This window comes from Chaetura pelagica, unplaced genomic scaffold (assembly GCF_000747805.2).
Source record: "Chaetura pelagica isolate M959 unplaced genomic scaffold, ChaPel_1.0 scaffold317, whole genome shotgun sequence".
Taxonomy (NCBI): Eukaryota; Metazoa; Chordata; class Aves; order Apodiformes; family Apodidae; genus Chaetura; species Chaetura pelagica.
In genome coordinates, this window is record NW_009953864.1 from 1,400,823 (window position 1) to 1,420,906 (window position 20,084).

Sequence of the window (20,084 nt, forward strand, 5' to 3'; positions counted from 1 at the left end):
TGTTAAGGGTATGTATGTCTGGAATGTATTGAATGGACCTAATGTCTGTTGGAGACCAGCTGTTATCAATTTCCATCTACCATGGTGTGGTTTCCATGGACAGCTTTAAGTTTGCAACTGATGTCTGCAGAAGGGTAAATACACATACTTAGTTTCAATGGGGAAAAAAAATCAGGTTAAAGGTGTGTCTGAAAAAGTGTTTTCAGTATTAAGAGTAAGAAGAGAGAAGTCACTAAAGGGCTAACTGGTTTATTTTGCTGCACATGAACTGAGGGCAGAGGAAAGTGAGGGGAATGTCTGGAAGGGGAGGGTTAGAACTGGACATCAGCTGTGATCAACAGGCAGTATGACTAGGTTATGTGTTAACTTTCACATTTATTTATGCAACTGTTGTAGTATTCAAAATCTATAGTTGCATTATTTTGTATAGCTTGTCATGTTGCATCTACATGAAAACTGTTAATAAAGTGATATTACTTTTATTTGAGTTAAAAATCATGGCAAAGTCATTTACAAGCCTTTAATAGCTTGTTGTGCATTTTTGACTCTCAAGAGTTTACTTGTAACAGAACTGAAAGGTCTTGTTTCACCTGAGGTTTTTCAGCTACATTTTGCTGTTTAACTGAAAATAAATCTAATTATTCTGTTTACTTAGCTGCATAAATTTTCTGTCATGTAACTCAATGTAGAATTTAGCTAATAAGCTTTTACTTTTATATATTATGTGGGTTTTGTTTGTCTCTTTTGTTCATTTGTTTGTGTGGTTTTGTTTGTTTGGGGGTTTTTTTTGTGTGTTTGTTTTTTTGTTTGTTTGTTAGTGGTTTTTGTTAGTTTTCCCGTACAAAAGTATTGGTAAAATGTAGCTTTATCCCATAAAGGCTTATTCCTGTGTGATATGTGATGCTACTGTGACATGTGTGAGGTACAGTTTCAGCGTATTTGCTGAAAAAAAGCCCCATCTCTAGCTGCCATTTGTTCTTCCTGACCTCAAGCAAGAATTTTGCTGAATGCAATGAAGGATGAAATAATTTGTATTTTGGAGGGACAGAGAGGAATTGCATTTCAGAGAGATTTGTTAGCATGTTAGCAAGTCTTCGTTCTCTTCTTGTTCTCTAGCCTGGGCTTTGGCTTGCCTTGCCTGTTCCCTGCCCCCTTGCTCCAAACCTGGAAATGGTCTGAATCCTCTGCTTTTGCTTTGCCTTCAAGCTTTGTTGTGCCTTGCTGAGACAGTTGAGGTTGCAAAATCAGGTACAAAAAAGCTAAGAAAAGCCTTGTCTGTGTAGATATATATGTATATTTATAAATTAAACAAATAAATATATCTAAGGCTACACAGACCTATAATGTGTATCCATATGTATATTTTGTTTCCCCTCCTACATAATCCTGCTAGGTTCTATGCACAACATCTGCAGTAGCAGCTGATGGTATCTGTAGTCAGGTGTCTAATACGTGGCCCCATCCCCTTTCCTGTCCAGTGTTCAGACCCTGATTTAAGAACATCCAGTGCAGATGGAATCCCTAGTGAATTTAGCTACAAGTTCTGTAGGACATGCACAAACTAGCATCATAAGCTTAAAATTGCCCAGATGCATACAGGCTGTCATTAAAAATGCAGAAGTTGGTTTTCTCATACCCAAGTGATTCTATTGCATGGTTCCATCTGTTTTTTTATCCAAAGTAGATGATATTACAGCTTCTGCACAGTATGTTTAATGGTTCTCTGCTATGGCTGAACACGTTTTGACACAGAATAACATTTTTCTCCTGGGTCCTCTCCTTAGGAATGGATGAACTTTAATATTTAAATTAAAAACAAATCATCCTGAAACAGGAACCAGACAAATTTTTTTTCAACCCAGTCATTTGCAAAAGGAACAATATCATCATGAACAAAGAAAAGAGCTTAAAATAGGTGTTGGCCACCTGAGCTGCAACTGATGATACCAGTATACAAAATTACACTGCCATGGCACTCTCAGTGGGGTTAGTGTTGAGCCTGTATTCTAAATGATCATGACCGTGTGCATATCTTTAGTCTTCTTACAGTTTCACACCTGTAGTCTTCAAATAGGTAGTTTTACATCCTCTTATAGAATCATAGAATCCTAGGAGTTGGAAGGGACCTTGAAAGATCATCTAGTCCAACCCCCCTGCCAGAGCAGGGTCACCCAGAGCACATCACACAGGAATGCATCCAGGCGGGTTTTGAATGTCTCCAGTGAAGGAGACTCCACAGCCTCTCTGGGCAGCCTGTTCCAGTGCTCTGTCATATGCCATATGTTTTGTTAAAGAAGGGTCTGGGAAAACTCTCCTACCACATCATGAAAGCCCTCTTGCTTTCCAAACTCCTTCTCTGAGAGGAGTCTGGGTGCAGCTGGACCTAGTCTTAGCCCCTGAATGTGAAGAGGAGTTTGGTCCCTAAGTCCTGTCACAGAGTTTATTACAGCTTGAACTGTTTTACCTGTTTTACCCATATTTTACCTCTGCCTGACAAGCCATGTGCTTGTTCATGCAACTGTTCATCCAGTTACCTTCTATGATGGTTTTGTCTTCCCTTTCTGCTTGGTTCTACCTTCCTCTGCCCAAGTGTCCCCATTCAACATCAGTCACTTCTTGTCGGGATAATTCTTCCAACGGTCCAATTTCTCCAAGCTAAGTTTCGGTTAATCCATCGTTCCGTTGTATAAGATCATTTTGAGTAATTAGTTCGTTGTATACATCTTGTTTCAGTATTATTCCAAGAGGCAGAATAAAAGTTTAACTAAGGTTCAATTCCAGGAGTTCAGCTGAAGTTTAATTAGAATTGTGGCCTAAGGCCGTATCACTCCAGCTACTTATGCTAAGTCAAGTCACTTAAGTCAAGTCGTTTTCCATTTGCTCAAGTCTTAAACATTTATACAGTTAATTCTAATATTCCTTTAGTCAATCTATTAATCCCAATATGCTTATAGTCAATCAGTTTCTACTTTCAACATACATAGCTTTCATCACCTTTCATCTGTATTCTGGACCAATGAACCACATTTAAAAAAAATCAAAGAAAAATGCTTCGTTATCCTGAGAACTGTGAGAGAAGCTCTAGAAGATGAGGCTTTTGTACAGCTGTACTTTTTTTAAGAAACATTTATATTGCTATAGCAATTTTGTGTATTCTGTGTGTCTGTGTAAAAACAAATTAAAAAAATAAAAATTAAAAGCATTCTCTTTTCCAAGACCAACATTTGTGTTCATATAGCTTCACTATTGTGTGTCCAACCTGTGATACGAATGCAAAAGTAACTATTAATAATGCATTCTGAGTACAAGTAATCCTCCTTGCCAATTTTCAGCAGCTCCCCTACTTGCCTGCTCTGTCTTAGGTAGCACTAAACTGGTCTAGGAAAGGCAGGTTAAAAATAAAAATCTCACATGAATCCCAATCATTTTCCTTTTTTTATCCCTCACGTCTCAACCTTCTTACAGCAAAAATGATGAAGATTCAGATTTGCTTGTTTTTCTCATTGTTCTCCATTTGATGAGACCCTTTTTTAAAGAGCAAAGCAAAAACTCAACCCCCTAGTTTAAACTGGTTCTGATGTATGTAAAAATAATCTTACTTTACTTGAGTATGTGCCTCTGAATTGCAGTTGTACTGTGATGTTTTCTGCTTTACCTCAGGAGGAAAAACACAACTGGCTTATAAACCAGACCAAAATTTGAATACTTCAATCAGGCATGTCTTGGGTAACTGCCTGTAGTGTAAATTATGTGGTATGGTGATAAGTCTCCTACATTTCCTTAGAGGACCGTACTTGAAAAACATGCATCACCATGCATGTTTATCTGCAAATGTAACGTTGGCTATCTGGTGTACTGCAACTATGACATTTACAGTAATGGTTGTATTTCTTAATTGTTTTTAGAAATTGCCCCTTGGTTACATGTGTTCAGAGCAGAAGATGCTGTTGACTTCTCACAGTTAACGTTTGACCCAGGACAAAAAGAGCTTATTGCTGGAGCAAGGTGAGAAATCTATTTTCATGTTGCGTCAGACTGGATTTTGTAATATTGACTCAAATTCAAACATAAGCTTGCTCTTGAAGAACTCCCCTGCTTTCCAGACCCACTGAACTGAATATTATGTATGCTTATTTCTCTTATTCCTGACTAAAGTTAAAGCACGGACTGCCTATTATCAAGGATCCTAATAGCTTACGATGTTCTCATTTTTAAGAACACTGTCCTCATGTACTTTGGGATGCATACAGGAGAACAGGCAGATGCAATATGACAATGTGACAAAAGTTACCATAGCATAAAGCTTACGATGATCCCAAATTTGGCTACACAGTACAGCTTTTCATGCTTGGATAATTCTAATAATTATTCAGTACAATGCCAGGAATGATCTGTTAAAGACTGCAGAATTTGTGGTAAAGTCAGTGATGATCATAATTTTTGCACAGTAGGACTGTATTTTGCAAGCTGTGCTCAACAATGACACTGTCTTATATGTCAGCATTAAAGTGGTGACAGTCTTTGATCACCATTTTTTCTTCTCTCAGCATATGAAGTGGAGTAAAACATTTTGGTTGGCACAAAGCTGTAACCATCTAAACTTATTATTTAAAATGCATTCCAAATAAATTTAACTCTTGAATTAATTAAGTTCTAGTAACTTAATTTTCCTGTTAGATTTAACATTGGAATATACTTCTGTTTCCCAATTTGTTTCTTAGCTGAAAATGATGTTCAAAATACAGACTCATAAAATGCAAAAATGCCACCGTGTGGCAGTGGAAGTTGCTTATCTACAGGGGGAAATCTTTGTGGAGACACATATATGTCTGTGGCCCATCTGAAGTGGGATATCTTGTGTGCTCATGTTGATTTTTCTGTTCTGTAAGCTGCCCGGTGAAATAAGGCACAAGGCTGTCAACTGGCACTTGTTCTGTGAAGACCATCTGTGTAAGTTAGTGCTGTCTGAGCCTCTCCTCAGTCCCATGGAATTGTGTGTTGGATCAGTGTGCACTGGGTCGATCTCAATAACCAAATACATTTTTCCCTCTTCTCCCGATTTTTTTCTCTGTACTGTTCATCTGGGCTCCAAACCTCAGCAAAGAATGTGCTCTTTTAAACTTGTGGTTTTCATGAAGTCTTTTGAATCTGTGTGGAATAAGCTTTGGAGGATTTTGTTAAATAGTCAGTGAATGTGAAAAAATGCCAACTGCCATTTTTGCCTTTTGCAGAAAACCCAGTACAGTAAAAGCAATAGGATTAATTTGGTTTCTGTCTAAGTTAATGCAGCTCCAGAGCTTCTATCTTTTATTCTGGCTAAAATTACAAAATTGAAAATATTCAGTGTTTTTAGAAATCACAACTGAAACCTTTCTTTTTTGCATTCCAGTATAGCTGGTTGTTTTTTTGTTCATAGAATTTATTAGATTTTCCCTTATTCTGCATTTCCAGTCTAATTTCTAAGCTTTTCCATAGCATTGTTGTGTTTGGCCTGGGAGACCTCACTTTAGAACAACTGCACTTGCTAGAGGGTGTCATTAATACTACATGTTATTGTTATTAGTATGTCCTTTCCACTGTACGTTTTTCTCTTCTTAAAGCATTGTGCCAGACTATATGTTAAAAGTCATTGTATGACATGGATTCATAGATTCAGACTAAAACTCAGTTTTCAGGGTGCTGTAGTCCCAAAAATGCAAGTGCTGATCTTGCTGATTATGGATGTTTTGCATGTAGTTCCCATTACTGTGTAGAATGAATCTGTTCACTATGAATTTGATGTTGAGTTTTCTGCTCATTTGCAGGAGTTGTGTTTGCAGCTTTTCTTAATCTCAACCGGCTGCACTGATTTTTATTTTTTTTTTTCTTAATGCACTATTTGTTGTTACCCTTCACCCAGGGCCACCTGAACAGCGTATTAATATTACCATAGCTGTGCTATGGCCTGTGAATAAATTTTTATACAAGTTTCTTGCACATCTACCTCATAGGATCCACATATCTGAAGAGCTATTAAAGAAATTCATTTTATGTCCTAAGCCACAAATGTGCTCCAAAAAGACAGTAAAGGGAATGCACGGTTAATTCCTCCTCCCTCGTGAAGTGTATTTTGATATACAGTTCTTTATTTTAGAATATTAAAACAATTTATTTTTTTATTGTCTTATTGTAGTAACACTTCAGTATTGAAAAACTAATAACTATGTGCAATGTGATTTCAGTAAGATCTGAACAGTTACAAGTTCCTGTTGAGTTGTGAAAATGATAGGTTGTAGCTCTCTGACATGGTTTTCCCTTCTCTTCCCAACCAGTAGTAGAGAAAGGGAATGTGTGATGTGGCACATGGGAAAGCTACAAATAAACTTAGGTTATTCTGTTGACACTGCCAAGAGAACTACTCCCAAGACAAAACAAAGAGTGATGCCTCCACATCCAGGTTTCTGGTGGTGTTCTAAAGCAGAGGAATGATTTTCACAGCCAGGAGCTGTGTATGGACTCAGCTTAAGTTTATAATTTATTATTTTCACTTTAATGGAGTTCAGTGAACTCTTCCCCCAAATTTCTCTGTCTTAGAAACCAAACAAAATGATTTATGAAAATTTGACAAGATCGGGAATACATTTTCTATCACTGATATTCACTGTGGGTGAATCTCTTCCATTTTTTAAGTTCTACAGTCTCTGAAGAGGTACTAGATATTAGAACTAGATGATCTTTAAAGGGCCCTTCCAATCCAAACCATTCTATGATTCTGTGTCTCTGAACTCAATAGAAACAAGTAACTGCAGTCTGTGTTGTTCACCTTTCAAATTTCTCACAACTCCTGTACCTCAACTGTGAGGAGTGTCCGTTTATTTGGTCATATTCAAATGTGTTTCCTACCATGAGGTTCGATGCCTTTTAGTAACAACTGCTTTACTTCTGAATATTGCTATACAGTGCAGGTTCAATTATACCTCCAGTTTTAATTGTGAAAGGAGCTACTACAACTGTGAAGTTTGACAAGGCTTGCACTTGCCTTTGTGTCAGAGTCACCTGACAATCATTAATGCCTTCCAGTGTAACAAGTCTGACTAATAACATATATTGGGTCTGAAGGGTAAGTGTTACAAAGCTTTTGCTTTGTATGTGTATCATTGACAAAGGCTTCAGAGAAAGAGGGGTATCTTCTAAAATGACTGAGTTAGCCTGGATCTCAGTAATAACCTAGAGCTGCCCTGCTTGCCTGGGACATTTTTGCACAAGTTGCCTGTATAAAATATCAGATAGCCTTGAGAAATGGGGGAGTGGGGCAGGTGGAGTGGGGACAGACAAGGAAGAGTCAGAAGGAGAAATTTATCTTGTCCAACTTTGATGAGACAACCCAAAGTGCATAGTGAAGACAAGCAAAAATTACAATGCAATGTATGAAGCTGAACGAAGGTAAGAAGAATGATTGTTCTTACGGTTTCTGGGTTTAAAATCTGTGTTTGAAAATGTCACAGATTTTTCAGGGTTACATCAATTTGGTCTAGATTTAATGTAAAAGGAACTTTTTTTCTTAATAGGTGTGTGCTAAATTATGAGATTATACATTTGTATATAAAAAAACAGAAAACAGATTGATGAGAATACTCTATGGAGGTAATTCAGAATTGAGTGCAAAGCAGTGTTAGTACATTATCAAGACTATTGACTCTTGACATAAGACAATGTAGTTATGAAACTGTATCTTTAAAATTTGCCCCAGGCATTGTTCTTAACATCACAAATGACCTGGCAGATAAAAAATTATGAGTTCTCTTGCAGTGTGAAACCTTCTAGGAAATTTATTTGTTTTCTTAGAGGGAAAAAAAAATAATAAATAGCCATATGGCAAGGCAGAATTTACTTTTATAATTAAGTGGCATCAGTGAAGGACTTGTCAGGCATTAGCTCCTCAGTAAGCTCAAAGAAATGAGAGGCTGCTTTTTTATCTTATTCTGATAAATCCTAATGAACTATTCAGATTAATATTTCTTTGTGTGTTATTTAGTGGACTGACTTAGCATCTAATAAAATATAATAACGATCTCTGTATTTTGAAATGCCAGTAATCATGGGGATTCATGGTTTTCCCCCAAAACAACCTTGTTGTCTTTTCCCATGTGAAGGTGATTTGCCATATGTACTGCAGCATTTTCTTTGTTTCCCTCCTGGAAAGGTCAGTTGAGGAGGGAGACGATCAGCTGAGGTGGGGGACCCAACAGTGTCTGAATTGCCCTCGCAATTTGTGCATTGCTTTTATTCTTCTCTTTCAAAAATCCCTGACAATGCACTGAATACTTAGGAGCTCTACTTGTTATAAATTAAAAACTTTTTTAAAGTGTTCCAGCCATTTGGGTAGAACAAGAGTCAATTGGAAGCATGTGTTACATCCAGTAGGTAAGGGCAAGAATCACAGAATCATAAAATGGTTTGGGTTGGAAGGGACCTTAAAGATCATCTAGGTCCAACCCCCCTGCATGGGCCAGAACACCTCCCACTAGACCAGGTTGCTCAAAGCCCCATCCAGCCTGGCCTTGAACACTTCCAGGGAGGGGACATCTGCAGCTTCCCATGGCAACCTGTGCCAGTGTCTCAGCATGCTCATAGTGAAGAATTTTTTCTGAATGTCTAACCTAAGTCTACCTCTCTCCAGTTTAAAGACATGCCCCCTTGTCCTATCACTACAAGGCCTTTTAAAAAGCCCCTCCTCAGCTTTCTTGTAGGCCCGCTTCAGGTACTGGAAGGCTGCTGTAAGGTTCCCCTGTAGCCTTCTCTTCTCCAGGCTGAACAACCCCAGCTGTCTCAACCTGTCTCCATAGCAGAGGTGCTTCAGCTCTCTGATCATCTTTGTGGCCCTCCTCTGGACTCGCTCCTACAGCTCCATGCCCTTCATGTGTTGAGGGCTGCAGACTTGGACACAGTACTCTGGGCAGGGTCTCACAAGAGCAGAGAGGGGAAGAATCACCGGCCTTGACCACCTGGCCACACTTATTTTGATGCAGTCCAGGATACTGTTGGCTTTCTGGGCTGGAAGCACACATTACCAGCTCATTTTTGGCTTCTCATCAACCAACACCCCAACTCCTCTTCCTCAGGGGTGTTCTCAATCCATTCTCTGCCCAAGCTCTATTTGTTCTTGGGATTGCCCTGAGCCAAGTGCTGGACCTTGCACTTAGCCTTGTCAAATTTCACAGGAAACCCCTTTCAAGCCTGTCAAGGTCCTTCTGGATGGCATCCCTCCCTTCCCTGCAGCGTGTCGACCCCAGCTCACAGCTTGATCTTGTCAAAAACTTGTTGAGGGTGTACTCAATTCCACTTTCCATGTCACTGACAAAGATGTTAAATGGCACCGGTCCCAGTACTGACTCTTAAGGAATGCCACTTGTAACTCATTTCCAATGGGACATTGAGCCATTGTCCGCTACTTTTGGAGAATGACCAGCCAGCCATTTCCTTATACACCAGGTGGTCCATTCATTGAATCCATATCTTTAGTTGCTAGTAACTAGCCATAGGACAACAGGAAGTGACTTCAAGTTACACCAGGGAAGGTTTAGGTTGGATGTTAGGGAAAACTTCCTGACAAAAAGGGTTATCAAGCACTGGAACAGGCTGCCCAGGGACGTGGTTGAATCACCATCCCTGAATTTGTTTAAAAATTGTATAGGTACAGTGCTTAGGGACACAGTCTAGCAGTGGGCTGGTAGAGGTAAGTTAGTAAGAGTTAGGTTAAAGATTGGACTGGATGATCTTACAGGACTTTTCCAACCTGAACCGTTCTATGGTTCTTTCCCATTTAGAGATAAGGACGAAGGAGATAAGATGAGGAACAGTGTTAAATGCTTTGCACAAGTCCAGGCAGATCATATCAGCTACTTTCCCCTCATCCACCAAAGCTGTGACCCCATTGTATATGGCCACCAAATTTGTTAGGCATTATTTGCCCTTGGTGAAACCACAGTGATCACCACTGATGCCCTCCTCATTTTCCATGTGCCTTAGCAGAGCCTTCAGGAGGATCTGCTCCATGATCTTGCTGGGCACAGAGGTGAGACTGACTTGCCTGTAGTTCCCTGAGGTTCAAAATAATTTGCTACGTTTTCCTTTTAATCCATTCTTCTTTATTTGGTGATTTATTTTTTTTTCCCCTTAATGGTTTTATTCATAGTCTGTAAGAGGAATTATGTCAGAAGATATTTCTTTAAAGGGAAACTGAAGTAATCCTCTTCTTCCCAAGCCTCTTGTGCTTGAAAAGATGAACTGGTAGAAGTCTAGCTGAAGTTAATTCTTAAGATGTGGTAATTTATTTTCTAAAATTCAAGTTGGGCTAGTTCAGCTATACTTAAAAAATTGTATAGTTACTTATCAGAAATGGGTCTCAAAGCTATTAAACGTTGTTTTTAATTGGATGATATATATTTAGACATATCTGACATATTTTACACAGAGTGCCCTAATAATGGTGGCTTTCCCCAGTATGTTCTTCTGAAAGTTAATTAAACTTGCTCTGAGGATTATAACTTGCTTTGAGGTGGCTTATTGCCTCAGTCCCTCCTTATCTAGCTGATGAAGGACTGTAACAGTATGCCTTTTCACTTAATTAGATGTGTGTTTGGGAATGTTAATTTGAACCATTACCACTACTTGCCATAATAACAGAAAGGCAAATTAAAGGATTCATTAACAGTGGTTTAAGATTCTCTAATAAATTAATAAATAACTGCACAGGTTTGCTTCTTGCTGTTGTCTGCTCTCAGCAGGAGAATCTGAGAGCTTTTTGTTAATGAGGTGCTCTGAGCACGACATATTGGGAGAATATACAGGCACTAGGAATTAATGCTGTGTTCTTTGAACTTCCATCTGGATTTTACTGCTCATTTAACACTTGGTTCAGAGTAATCAATGTCGGTCTTACTGCTGATTGACCTAATCTAATCTAATCTAATCTAATGTATGGTTTAATGTTAAATCTATGAGAAATTATCATCCTACTACTGTAGAAAGAGTAAGGTTTTCCTCTCCCTACTGCTTCTCTTTTTTACCTTGCTGATGGGTTCCTAAGTAATTTTTAAAGGTAATGCTTTGTACCTCTCCTGCTTAAGCCTTTTTCTACTATGCAATTTTCCCCTCCTTTACACCAGTTTCTATTTTATTCTGTCTACAGAGTAACACTAGTAAGTTCACTAAGCCCACAAAAGTTACTCATTTTGTAGTGCTGATTTAATGTCTTGCCTTTTTCATTAGTGGAACTAACGTGATGCATCATCAGAGGTAAGATGAAAAGAGAAGTGGCAGCGGTAAGCAGAACATTGCTATTGCAGTGTAAGCCATCCTTAGAAATTACATCAAATGAGTGATGTTCTGAAGGTACCTGTCTTTAATTGAAGACTTAATGTATACACATTTGATCTGTGCTAGCAGTAGTATGTCCTGCTGCAGAATATGGCAATTTATGCTTTCTCTTGGTTCCTAGGTAGGCTGTGTTCTCATGCTTATTATTTGCTCCTTTCTTCTGCAATGAACCTTAGTCCAAACATACAGTTTCTGTCCTACATCACCAGCAGGTTGGTCCTGGCTGAACTTGTCCACCTGTGTGTGTCTCTGTGGCACTGGAATGCAGGGCAGGGAGCTGCCAGCTGACCAGAGACTCATAAATGTGTTACAGAAGAAGTCCTAGAGAAGTAAAAGGGCTCTTCCCTGCCTCTGAAACACTGGTGCCTTGAGTGAATGCACTTGAGCGGCTGCACTCGTCTTGTGAGAGGGTTTCTTGGATGCTAGGTAGGCATGTGGGCATCGGTCCTCATTCCAAGAGTACAGTCAGAGAATTTAACAGTGCCATGTTGCATAATGTGTACATGACCTTCACCTTTCAAAGTCTGATGGGAACAAGATTGTGTAGTGATGTGTAGACATCATGTGCTTCTGTTGGAATGCATCCTGCCTCTCGATGTGAGGTTCCACTGAAGGGCAGGGCTCTGTTGGAAACAAACAGCTCTGCTGGCAGACTACAGCATGGTTACAGGAAGGAAATTTGAGGCTGCCTTTGAAAATGTGGGCCATCTGAGTTCAGTATTTCCATCATTTAAGTACTTTAGCATTAACCTGATCACTTGTATAATTTTTGATAATTTTGTTGTTGCAGTTTCTTTTCTTAATGAAGACTTTTTTTAAAAAAAGCTAAAACTTTGGCTACCATAGCCTCTTTACCTTCTGTTCCCACTCCCCCTCCCAAAAAAACCTAACAACTCAAACAAACTTTATTTGCTAAATTTGATTATTATATGAAATGAGGCCACAAAAATTGTGAACTGTCGAAAATATCTGTTTATTTAAGCTCATTCCCATTATTGTTTTTGTTTTTTTTGAGGAGATATAATAGTAAAATTTAGTTTTAAATTAATCTAGAAAAGAAACAGCAGATTAATATGTTGAACAATGAAATGTCAACAAGACCACATGGGACTTGCATGGCTGTTTATGGGGATGGATACTGTACAGTGTATGCCATATCTGTCAAAATATAAATACCAAAATATAAAAACTGGGGGCATGTACTTTGAGATATGCATTACAGCATTAAAAAATATTAAAGATTTAGTCAGCCACAGTTATGCGATACAGAGTTAACATTTTGGTTGAGGTGATATTTCAGGATAAAGTTCAACCTAACAACATATATTAATAAATAGATTAATAATCTCACAAACGTAACATGAACTAATGTATAGTATTAAAAAAGCTTTAATCTGGAGGCATCAGGGGAGCACAGGTGGCAAATATTCTGAGGCCATCTCCAGCTGGGAAATCTAAGTGCTGTGTGTGAGAAGGATGCGCCAATAGGAGAGAACAATAATTCATGTTTGAGATGACCTGACATAATGGGACTTAAGGAGGAGAGTGAGCTCCAGAGCTTCAGAGACAGACCACTGGTGCCTTTTTGCTTTTCCTGGAGAAACGCATGTCAAGAAATAAATAGAAGTGATCCCTGGGTGTTGTTGGACATCTATGTAGGAGTGCTACATTCTAGGACCTCTAGTCATTGCTATGGCTGTATGTGGAGCCAAAGGGAAGCATCATAGAATCATAGAATGTCTTGGGATGGAAGGAACCTCTGAAGGTCATCTAGTCCAACCCCCCTGCAATCAGCAGGGACATCTCACACTAGAATAGATTTCTCAGAGCCCTGTCAAGCCTGACCTTGAATGTGTCCAGAGATGGGACCTCCACAACCTCTCTAGGCAACTTGTTCCAATGATCCACCATCCTCATATTAAATAATGTTTTCCTAATCTACCCTTTTCTAACTTAAAACCATTGCCCCTTGTCCTATTGTTACAAGCCCTAGTGAACAGATCTTCCCCAGCCTTCTTATAGGCTCCTTTCAGATATTGGAAGATTGCTATAAGAGCCCTCTGGAGTCTTCTCCATGATGAACCCCAACTCCCTCAGCCTGTCTTCATAGGAGAGGTGTTCCAGCCCTCGGATCATTTTCGTTGCCCTACTCTGGGCATGTTCAAACAGGTCCACATCCTTCTGGTGTTGGGGGCTCCAGTGCTGGATGCAGTACTCCAGGTGAGGTCTCACCAGGACAGAATAGAGGGGCAGAATCACCTCTGTCTGCTGGCGACACTTGTCTTGATGCATCCCCTTCTGGGCTACAATTGCACATTGGTGGCTCACGTCCAGCTTTTGATCCACTAATACCTTCAGGTCTTTTTCCACAGGGCTGCTCTCTAGCATGTCTTCCCCCAGCCTGTATTCATGTCTCTGGCTGCTCCAGCCCAGGTAGAGAAGTCTGCACTTGGCCTTGTTGAGCCTCATGAGGTTCACCTGGGCCCACTTCTCCAGCTTGTCCAGGTCCCTCTGGATGGCATCCCATCCCACTAGTGTATCGACCGCAACACGCAGCTTGGTATCATTGGTAAACTTGTTGAGGGTGCTAGTAAATGTAGTAAGACTTGGTAATCCTGAGGAGTGACCATCAGAGAAGGAAATAATATTTTACAGGACTTTTAGTGGATTAATGTAATATATAATGTGATTTTTCCTAATTTACTCCTAATAGTATTTTTCTTACTCTGCCAAGCTCAGTTTCTCACTGGTCAGCCTATGATCAGCTGAGTCTCTATAAAACATGGTTAGTGTGTGTAATTTTAGAAATTATTAAAAGATATCAATAAGAAGAGCAAATATCACTTTGTCATACGTTTGACGTTGAGTAGGAATGGCTTGGTAGTCTGAAGCTATTTATCTCTGTGTATATGTTGTTTTCACATCTTTAGCATTTGTCATTAGTGTCCTTTTTCCATTATTTGTATTTGCCAAGGCTTCAATTTCCTGCAAAATACAAACAAAAGTTATTTATTGACCATTCTGCTTTTCATTACCATAATTTGACCATTTTCATATCATAATTTAACTGGAACACTTTAAGTTTTGTTTTATTTTTAATGTATCATTCTCAGCTTTTCCACGTTTTTTTTTTCTATCATATCTTAATATAACCATATTAATTCTCTGCAGTATGATTTTTAAATTTATATTGTTTATCTCCTTTCCTCCAATTATTTTTTATTATTCTTTTTGGTTTGTTTGCTTTTGTTTTGTTTTATTTCCAGTTGCTGATTTTATGACAGTACAGAACTAAAATTGGCATTTACTCAAGTTTCCCATCTTGATTGTGGAATCTTGGCTTTTTCCTTAATAGTTCAGCCTTACAGAGCTTATCCTTTTTATTTTCAGTCTTAATTTTTTTTTTTTCCTTCCAGTAAATTAATAAAATTTTCTTCTTTCGTGTCAGATAATTTCTTGAAAGAAGTACACTGGTCATGCCCTAACCTCTATTTGTTGTTTCATGCTTTGAATTGCAGATGCATATGGGGGCTTGGGGTGTGTTTTGGTTTTATTTTCTGTCTGATGTGCTTTTCAAAATCTTGGCCTATAGTATATTTTCCTAAGCTTTATGTGCCACCTTCATGTTCTACTAATGAATGTTTGTGTTTAATGCAACAGTATTTCTTGTTGTTTTGTTCACATTTTGTACCTTGCTATTTCACAAAAAAAAAGGATGGTGTGCTGGATCTAACAACCATGACTAAGACTCTGCGCTTTTGAGTATCTTTGGGTTTTCAACTGGTTTGTTTTTTGTTGTTTTTTTTTAAAATATACTTGTTTATAAAACTAATCTCCTGTACGTTCCTACTTTCATCTGTACTCATGCTAAATGTATTTGCTGCAATAGATTGAATTATGTTGTCATCAAGGAGGTGACTGGAGCATGCTTTTTGAGATGCTTCATTCAGTTCCCACCTATACCAGTGCAAGTCTTTGCCACTGAGTTTGAGTAGGCTCTTGATTAACTGGCTTTACTTACCACAGTTCATCTAGAAAAGTTGTTCAGTTCTGTGAATGTAAAGCAAAATGCTTATTGCTTGCTGGGTATCTGAAGGAATAGAGATGCTAGAAGGATGCTGCTTTATCTCAGGTATAGTTGTGTTTTCTTACAGTGATCTTCTGTTTGCAGATTTCTGTAACATATTTGCTTTTGTTATTCATTAGGCATCAAATAGAAACAAATTTACCAAGTACCACTATTGTTAAATCAGTTGAATATCAGCATGTAAAGTATTTGTCTTGCTTTTATTATCACTGTATTTGAACAAGAGACAGGCCTGTGTGCAAAGAAGGCTGTATCTATGCTTCATAAATACACTTAGTAATTTTTATTTCACACCTTTTGTTTCCTTCAAAACACAAATTCAATAGAATAAAGCTAAACAGAGGTTGAAAAATGGCAATCCAGGACACAGTCTCAATAACATATTAAAAAAAGTATTGTTACCTATCTTGTGAGTGGCATGACTCTGCACATCATGAAAGTCAGCACTGGCTTTTCCTTTGGAATGCCAGATTTATTAGTATAATCTTTCCAGTGTCTTTTTTTTACTGTCATATTTTTTTATTTTTAGATTCTGCTCATAGATGTCCTTTTTGAATACGTTCTTGCATGTTAACGGTGTATTCCTTAGAATGTTAAACTATTGTATTTTTAGAGGTAAACATAGTCCTGGATGTTTTACTGAGGTGGATGCATTTAGGTAGGAGTAGCTCTCATTGCTCTCTACCAGTTTGCCATTTGTCCTAGCATTATTCATGTACTCACAGGCACTCTCTGCTGTCCATTTGCCTAGTTTACCTCTATGTTGCAAAGGTATAATGGCTTTACAATATTTTCCACATTGCTTTTCATCTCTTTAATTTTCTTTCTGCTGGCTTTATGAAGCTGAAAATAGAATTTTAGCTGGTTGCTGGCAGCCACAGGAAGCTGAATAATATACGCTAATTAGCTCTGGGTCTTGGCTCATTCTCATGAATATAGACAATTTAGTCTCCCTAACACTTACAAGGTCAATATTTCTAATTCCACACTGGATATATTAATGGATAGAAGTGTTTTGCTTAATTGCATAGGATGCCAATCTCATTTTCAAGATATAATTTTATATTTTGTATTAAAATGGCACATCAGTGATAAATCTTCAGCAGATAACTCAAGATGAAGTATGCATAGAGATTGGTATGACACTATGCTCAGTACTGACCTGAAAATGAGAAGCGTGAGACCAGATTGTCTGCTCATATATTCTGCAACAGAGACAGTGTTTATTTGTAGAGTGAGATGAGGCGTTTATGTGCCACCCCTGTCAGTCTGATACCACTGAATTAAGAAAACAGTTTATACCTGCTGAGGATGCAGTTAGTTTCTCTCGAAGAAAAAAGCTCTCCTGATCCTGTAAGTGGAATAAAAGTTTTTCATCAGCAGTGAAGTTGCAGTTTTCTTTAACTTTGATATTTGGAGTGAAAGCAGCACAGTGATGGCTGGTAGAAGATTATATGCAATGAGATGAGAAGCAGTGAGTATTTATGTTCTTGCTGAGTATTTCTAAGCTAGATGTTTTGCAGATACAAAGGTATTTTTTGTCCTTACAGAGAGAGTGTAGATGGGTTAGAAAGACTGTATGCTTTGCTTCCAGATGTTACAGTGAAAAACTTTCAAGTCAATTTACATGTAGCTTGTGGATGAAACTGTGTAAAAATTGTTCTTTGATGTACTATTTTCTTTGTTTCCCCACTTCAGGTCTCATCATGACCCAAGCAATTTTATTATTTCTTTGTGGTGATTTATCTGTGCTGATAATAAGTATTTTGCCTTTATTTTACTTTCTCATAAATTCTTGCTCTTAATAGCCTGCCTCTTGCATTTTCATAGAAACATAGCATAGTTAAGGTTGGAAGGGACCTTAAAGGTCATCAGGTTCCAACCTCCCTGCTAAGAGCAGGGATACCTTGCACTAGACCAGGCTGCACAAGCCTCATCCAACCTGGCCTTAAACACCTCCAGGGATGTGGCATCCACAACCTTCCTAGGCAACCTATTTCAGCACCTAACTGTCCTGGTTTTGAGTACTTCCCTTTAGCAGTATTCCTAGTGACCCGATTCCTGTACATCCACAATTTCAGTAGACCATATTTGTACCAGCATCAGTAAATAAATACACATAGCTGCACCCCAGAGTCCATAAATAGAGTTGACTATGATAATGGTCATATTTCTGACATGTATGCTTTGAACAAGAATATTTTTTTTGTTTGGTTTTGTACCTCCCCCTGCCCAACTGGCTCATTAAAAAAAAAACCCTAATGGAGATAGAAATTTATAAAGCATATTCACTCTTTAGTCTCATTGGAAAATCAGAATGGCTTTAAATAAGGTAAAAGTCAGACCTTAGTCAGAACCTGTGCTAGAGAAGGATGTGCTGAAATCAGTTGAAAGATGGTGTGGTATTTGCTCATTTTTGTGAGGATCATGGACTGATACAATGAGAACTACCAAAAGAGCTGGTTTATCAGAACAGGTGTTACAAGACAGCTGCTTTAACTAGATAGGCACAGTAAGCTGAGGGGAGTTGTGATGGTGTACATATGTTGTACCAGTATGTTCTGAAGGAGGTACTTTTGGTTGGAGGTGCATGCTTGCCTTTTTGAGTATCCTTAACCCATCATTTCCCCAGGTTTCAAGCAGTGCCTTTGTGTAACACTTGTTTGTGGTTTGCCTGAACTCCCCACAAGTTCTATAGGTGCAAGGATATTGCTGCAGGAAAAAAAGCAGAGTGAAAAATCCTTCTGCGATAAAAGCATGAGCTTTGAAAAATACGCTTGGTTCATGTATAGCTCCTGCTGTATGTGGAAAAATCCTCAGGTTTCAAAGAAACTTGACTTGTTACAACAGGACTTCTGTCAGAATTGTGAAAACTGTGGCTTTTACAGACACCCCATTATAATGGGATCCTTTGCTTTGAACTTTACATATCTGTGGCTGAGCTAATTGCACAAGGTTCCCATCATTGTGGAAAGAAATGGACAACTTTAATCTGCCTGTCCTCTTATACTCATTTAGGCATCTAACACTGGTCCCAATAACCTGCTGAAGCATTGACTACTTCTTTTCATTGATTCTAAAAGAAGACTGGCACAATGACTCTGATGTACATGCTTCAGTATAAATACCAACTTTATACATATGCAGTCAGTCCTTGAAGCTGAAAATCTGTTTTAGAAATTGTCTTACTCCCTAGCCCAAAGGACTGTAAGTTAAGACAGTCCCTGAAAGAATTTAGAGTCCTAACTACCAGTCACTTAACTTTTCATTTAAACACTAGTAACTTTTTTTTTTTTTTACTTAAACACAAGTAATAATAATTTTTATCTTCTTTTTTGTTTTTCTCCCCAGAAACTACCTCTTCAGGTTGCAGCTTGAGGATCTCTCTCTAATACAGGTATTTTATCTGTTTATCTATCTATCTATCTATCTATCTATCTATCTATCTATCTATCTATCTATCTATCTCCTCTGCATTATGTAGGTAAGCAGATGATTTAAAGCAGATAATCAAGATATTAATAAGCTTCGTAACTATAGATAAATGTGCATCTGGTTTTGTCCTCCTTGCATCCCCATATTATATAAGTCATATTATCCATTTTAATTCCAGATTAGCCTTTGTTCAAGGCCGTACAGACCTAATGTTACTTTATTCTCTGCTGTGATTTTGTTAGGGTGGATCTATAAAAATGGAGGCTGGGAAGGAGAATCATGTTTTTTGAAGCTCCAGATCTTTCAAACTTTAAACTCTGTTGCGGTTGAGGGAGGTAGGAACAAAACTGAGAAGCCAAGTAAAAGTTATATTAAATCCTTCCTTGCACAATTTCACAGGAGAAAGCATACTGTGGTTTAACTCATTAATACTGTATGTGCTAGTTAGTATTTATTTGCCAAGGGACCGAACACTTTGACACTTAATGTATGGACAGAAGAACTTTTAGCATGTTTTTCCCTCACACAATTGTTGTAATAATAGTAATAGTGATAATAACAACAACAACAAATAGATAAAGACCCAGTTTAATTCTTCTACTTATATTTCTCACTTTCATTATTTTACTTCAATAAGCCTTTGTAAAAACATGCAGGTGTTTCACTGGCTATTATGGCTATGTTTTCACATCTGGAAGAAAAGGTACATGGTGAAGTGCTAACTGTAAGAGGCTCTCAGTGTAGCACGACAACAACACAAAAGGGCTAGAAGAGGACAACCTATACACCTGTTGTTTAATTATTTTTACAAAATTGCTCAAGCTTTATCATTGCTATTGTATGTCTTAAGGAGGAGTAAAATTGATGACTATTCCTCATGCACAGCAGATACTTCCAGCATGGAAGCAAGGCTGATTGTTACAATTTTCATCCTCCTCTTCTACAGTTTTCATTTAGAGTTTTAGAACTGTTTATTTTGTTTACATTGATGCTTTGATTTTTTTAGTTTAATTTGTCAGTTTGTTCTTCTTGTGGCATGTTTCTATCTGGGAAATAAAGGGAATACCTAAAACTTAATATTGTCCTTTGATGCATTTACATTATTTTTGTACAAGCAAGTTTCCTTGTATGTCAAGCTTAGATGTCTATTGTAATGTGTTGCTAGGTTTTTCCACACACTGCTATGAAGAAAATAAAAGCCTTC

The 20,084-nt window shown here is 38.1% G+C and overlaps 1 protein-coding gene across 1 annotated transcript in view; it reads left to right on the forward strand.

Annotated features, from left to right (window-relative positions):
- SEMA5A (sema domain, seven thrombospondin repeats (type 1 and type 1-like), transmembrane domain (TM) and short cytoplasmic domain, (semaphorin) 5A) overlaps nt 1-20,084 on the forward strand; it is a 241,042-nt gene that overhangs the window by 18,153 nt on the left and 202,805 nt on the right. Inside the window, exons 2-3 of the mRNA XM_010001362.1 lie at nt 3,906-4,005; nt 18,797-18,842. Coding sequence (XP_009999664.1) covers nt 3,906-4,005; nt 18,797-18,842 — 146 coding nt within the window. The remainder of the gene's footprint in view (nt 1-3,905; nt 4,006-18,796; nt 18,843-20,084) is intronic.